The sequence below is a fragment of the Cryptotermes secundus genome, unplaced genomic scaffold (genome assembly GCF_002891405.2).
Source record: "Cryptotermes secundus unplaced genomic scaffold, Csec_1.0 scaffold22089, whole genome shotgun sequence".
NCBI classification, from domain to species: Eukaryota; Metazoa; Arthropoda; class Insecta; order Blattodea; family Kalotermitidae; genus Cryptotermes; species Cryptotermes secundus.
The window spans coordinates 3,568-7,744 of record NW_019728217.1 but is presented as its reverse complement, the minus strand read 5'-3'; the positions used below and the strand labels follow the sequence as shown (position 1 = coordinate 7,744).

The 4,177-nt window shown below is 37.4% G+C and overlaps 1 protein-coding gene across 1 annotated transcript; it reads right to left on the bottom strand.

Annotated features, from left to right (window-relative positions):
- Positions 1–202: 202 nt before the first annotated feature.
- Positions 203–2,559, bottom strand: LOC111865111 (inositol 1,4,5-trisphosphate receptor-like). The gene is made up of 3 exons (XM_023852845.2): positions 2,305–2,559; positions 1,949–2,110; positions 203–552 (listed from the first exon to the last, which is right to left on the bottom strand). The coding sequence occupies exons 1-3, from the start codon at positions 2,395–2,397 to the stop codon at positions 469–471; spliced, it is 339 nt and encodes a 112-aa protein (XP_023708613.1). The 5' UTR covers positions 2,398–2,559; the 3' UTR covers positions 203–468.
- Between the last annotated feature and the right edge of the window lie 1,618 nt (positions 2,560–4,177).

Sequence of the window (4,177 nt, the reverse complement as noted above, 5' to 3'; positions counted from 1 at the left end):
GTTTTTAATCCACATAATCTCCTTTCTTACCAGTCTGTCTGGATACATCACCTTTGAAACTATTTGAAATAAAGCATTATGCTTCCTCAGGAACCTACTATGTTCATAAAAAGACACATTTGCAGGAGAGTCTACTATTAAAAGTGGATTCTGTTAATACAGTGAACTCCCCATTTAGAGTTTCTTCACAGGCCAGTGGATCTGAACACTAAACAAGAAAACCTTACATGGAGGTAATTTAACACTGAGATTATTGACTTGGGATCACTGGAATTTGATGTTAAATGAGGGAAAACCTTAAATAAAGGGACATTAAAATGAAGTTCCACTGTAGCAAGAAGATAATTGGTCTTCCTGAAAATTAAAGACTTCTGCAAATATCTGTTCTCTAACATCAAAAGGATGTTGATCCATTATGAAGTCTGGCAGTGAAACAACTTCTACAAGTGCAGCTGCAGTTCAGCAGCTCTACTGTGCCGGCAGGTGCTGCAGGTAAGCTGAAGTTGAATTCAGCAGACCAATTCTCTGCTTCTGCTTTCTTTGCTCAGTCATCTGAAAATGGAACAAACAAAACTGACAGACAGAAATGACATGGAAACAGTTATCATAATTTAAAAAAGAATTTACAGAATATAGTTTACTTGCCAGACCTCTAATCAGTACTTATTTAAGCACCAAAAAAAAAATCCTTATCATAACAATAGCAATTAACATCTCAAACAAAAACTGCAAAACAAGTGTTTGGAGACCTGTCATTGTTGTCATTACATTAACAAATATGGGTAAATTTTAAGAACATATTCTACAGTTATGTATCTATATTTTTGCTTTAATATTCTGTGAAGAAGGCACATGGTCAATATCACAGTCTTTTGGGAGCGATGCCACACAGCGTGGTAGATATTACTAACATTTCAGAGTAAACTCTTACATCCACATCCAGGGTAGAAAATGGAGTCACTTTTCATTTTCATTTATTCAACCACGCATTCAATTTAGGTTGTCTCTTTAGAAATACAAAATAAAGAGGGAAGTGTACTATGGTTGGATAAAAATTGGATGTGCCACATACAGCTTTGCTAAATCCTGTTCTAAAATGACTGACCCCTAATAATTTTTCAACTACAAGAGAAATCTGCATGGTATTTGATACAAAGGGCAAATCATTACCAGTGACCCAGAAGCTTCATTTAAAAAATTTCCTCCTCTTATTATTTCATAATTTGTGCTCTGCTGTTACAGTAAATCACTACACTCTGAATAATTTGTTTTTCTTTGCTATGAATAACTTGTCCTCTTTGACAAACAAGTTTAATTGAGCTGCTCCTCTCTGCAGTTCCTAGTAAGACGATGTGAAAAACAAAACACAACAGTACTGATAGAAAACTGGTAGAGATCTTAGAATTGGCTGACATCTTTTAATTGCATATTTTGAAAGGTCCCTTATGCTTCAACATTGAAATAAAATCTCTACTCAGACAGATAGTACACTGAATGATGTTTTAAAGTGAACTGTGTACTAAATACTTTTAGGTAAACCAAAAAGCAACTGTGTGAGTAATCTATACGATAATTGTTTTCTGACAATGTTATGACAGTCCTTAATTTCACTTTGAACTCAATGTCTTGTTAACTGGTTAAGGACATTTGAAATAGTGTGTGCGTATTAGTGGTAGAACCACAGATCGTAGTTTGATCCATCAAAGGGACAAACCAAAGGAACATATTATTAAAAAAAGCAACTCAAACTAATAATTAAAACACTAATATAATATAAATAAATATACAAAAAACAACAGAAATTTAAAAAGTAAACTAAATACAACATAAAGTAATTAAATAAAAATGTGAAATATCCTGGGTTAACACCTACCACATACTTTTTCAGTTTTAACTGAGGACAAAAACTCAAGTAAATTTCACAAATGTCATAAATTAGAAAGCATACCTGATCTCTCAGTTCTGTTAACTGCTGCGAAAGATTTGCCACTAGTGCTTGTGTTTTCTCCAACTGCACCTGCAATGTTCGCAGTTCAATTTGTTCGGCCTCACCTTCATCTGCTGCAAGTGACATGGCCCTCAGTCTTGGGAACCATTCCAAGTTCCGATCCTGCAGTGCAATTACAGTTACTGTAGAATCCTACATTATCTTGATCAGCATGTCAGTTTATGTTGGAAATAAGTCTTCTGAAAGGGCATGGTCAGCAGCAAGCAACCATGGCAACTTACTCACTGTATAATATAGTTTGACTTATATTAATATCTTCTATAAGACATAAAGTATAAATAAGTGAGAGACAGTACCTTCACCATTGCATACACATAACTTTCTGGTCCTGTGAATTCAGTTGGGTCCTTCACTTTCACAAGGACAATGAAGTACAAGTAGTGCCACATGTTATGCTCACATTTGATGTGTTCTTCAAAGCTCACTGTTTTATTATCAAATGCAGATCGATTCAGGCCTGAAATGTAATTAAGAAACAATTTCAAGAACTGAAGAAAGCAGCCTTCTTGGATGTGGCGCCGTGTAGATATAGTGTTAACCGACGTTTCGGAGGAACGTATCACCTCCATCTTCAAGATAGAAGGGGGGGAAAAAATTCTGCAAGTGAAGAACCAGCGTGAGCAGGTGCAAATAGACTAATGTCAAAAATAAACCCAGCTGTATAAGAGCAGGAAGGGAAGGGAGAGGGGCTACATGGGAAATCAGTAGAGAGGAGAGGGGAAGGGTCTGGGGAGGTGGGCCAGCAGGTAGTAGGCTACAGCAGGTATAGAATATTGTGTCAGGGAGAAAGGCAAGATTTTAAGAACTGGCTCATGCAAACATACTGTCAGCTGAAGTGTGAAGAGTATGAGGTAGTCAGTAAATAGGTTATAAATGGAAGTAATACGTTTTCTATGTGTATCATTATGAAGCAGCAGCTTCATGACAGTTGCAAAGGTGCATGCACATGTTCAGAGGCTGGTTTCAGTAGTAAAAATGGCGACTGTGCTTGAGGAGTGTAGTACTAACAAACAGCAGCATTCTGTTGTATGTTTTTGTGGGGCAAAAGAACATAGTGCAAAGTATATTCATGAACAAATCTTTCCTGCTTATGGTGGGAAATGTTTATTGTGTAAAGTGGTTCACAACTGGGTTGAGAAATTCTCTCCAAGACATTCAAAAGTTGCAGATGAAGCCTGACCAGGTCATCCTGTTGAGAATGCAACAGAAGCAACTGTGCAGGAAGTGCACTAAGGTGTTCTCATGGCTTAGCATACAGCAAAATGCATGATCATTTCAAGTTTCAGAAAATGTGAGCATGGTGGGTGCCCAGAGAACTGAAGGACAGAGAAAAAAATAACCAAATGGGTCTGTCCTTGAAACATCTCCTACAGTATGCAGATGAAGGAGAAGATATACTTAACAGGATTGTTACTGAGGAACTATGGTGCAGCAGTACCAACCAAAATCAAAGCATGCTTCAATGCACTGGAAACATCCTAGTTCACTTTGAACCAAAATGTTTAAGGTTATGCCATCAGCTGGGAAAGTTATGCTTACCACATTTTGGGATTCTCAGTATTGTTAGCCCATTCACAGAAGAATGCTGAAAATGTGAATTCTGCATGTAGTGTGAAGTTCTATTGAAGTGTTGGGACGCTATTTACAGAAAACGTCCAGGCCAACTGGCAAGAGGGGCACTGCTTCATAATGACAGTGCCAGACCCCATACAGCCTGAGCAACCCAGGAGAGAATTCAAGAAATACAGTGGGAGCTTCTTCAACATCCGCCTTACAGCCCTGACCTGGCCCCTAGTGACTTCCATCTGTTTGATCTGCTAAAATATCATGTTGGTAGCAAATCTTTCACTGATGATGATGAGGTTGAAATGGAGATGTGGAAGTGACCGAGACAGCAGTCAAAAAATTTCTGTGCTGCAGGTTTTGACACATTAATAAAGTGATGGAACAAGTGTATAAATGTTGGTGGAGGATATGTCAGTAAATAAATGTTATACATTTTACATCTATTTTTGACATATTTACTGACTCTCCCTCATAAAAGCACTGTATTTATCCAAAACTAATGTGACCTCTAAACCTAAGTTTCTCCCATTGGAAATGAGAAGCATAACCTTCTTTGTGTTTGTTCATGAAATGAACATGTACCAGAAACTTGAAACCCAGGTT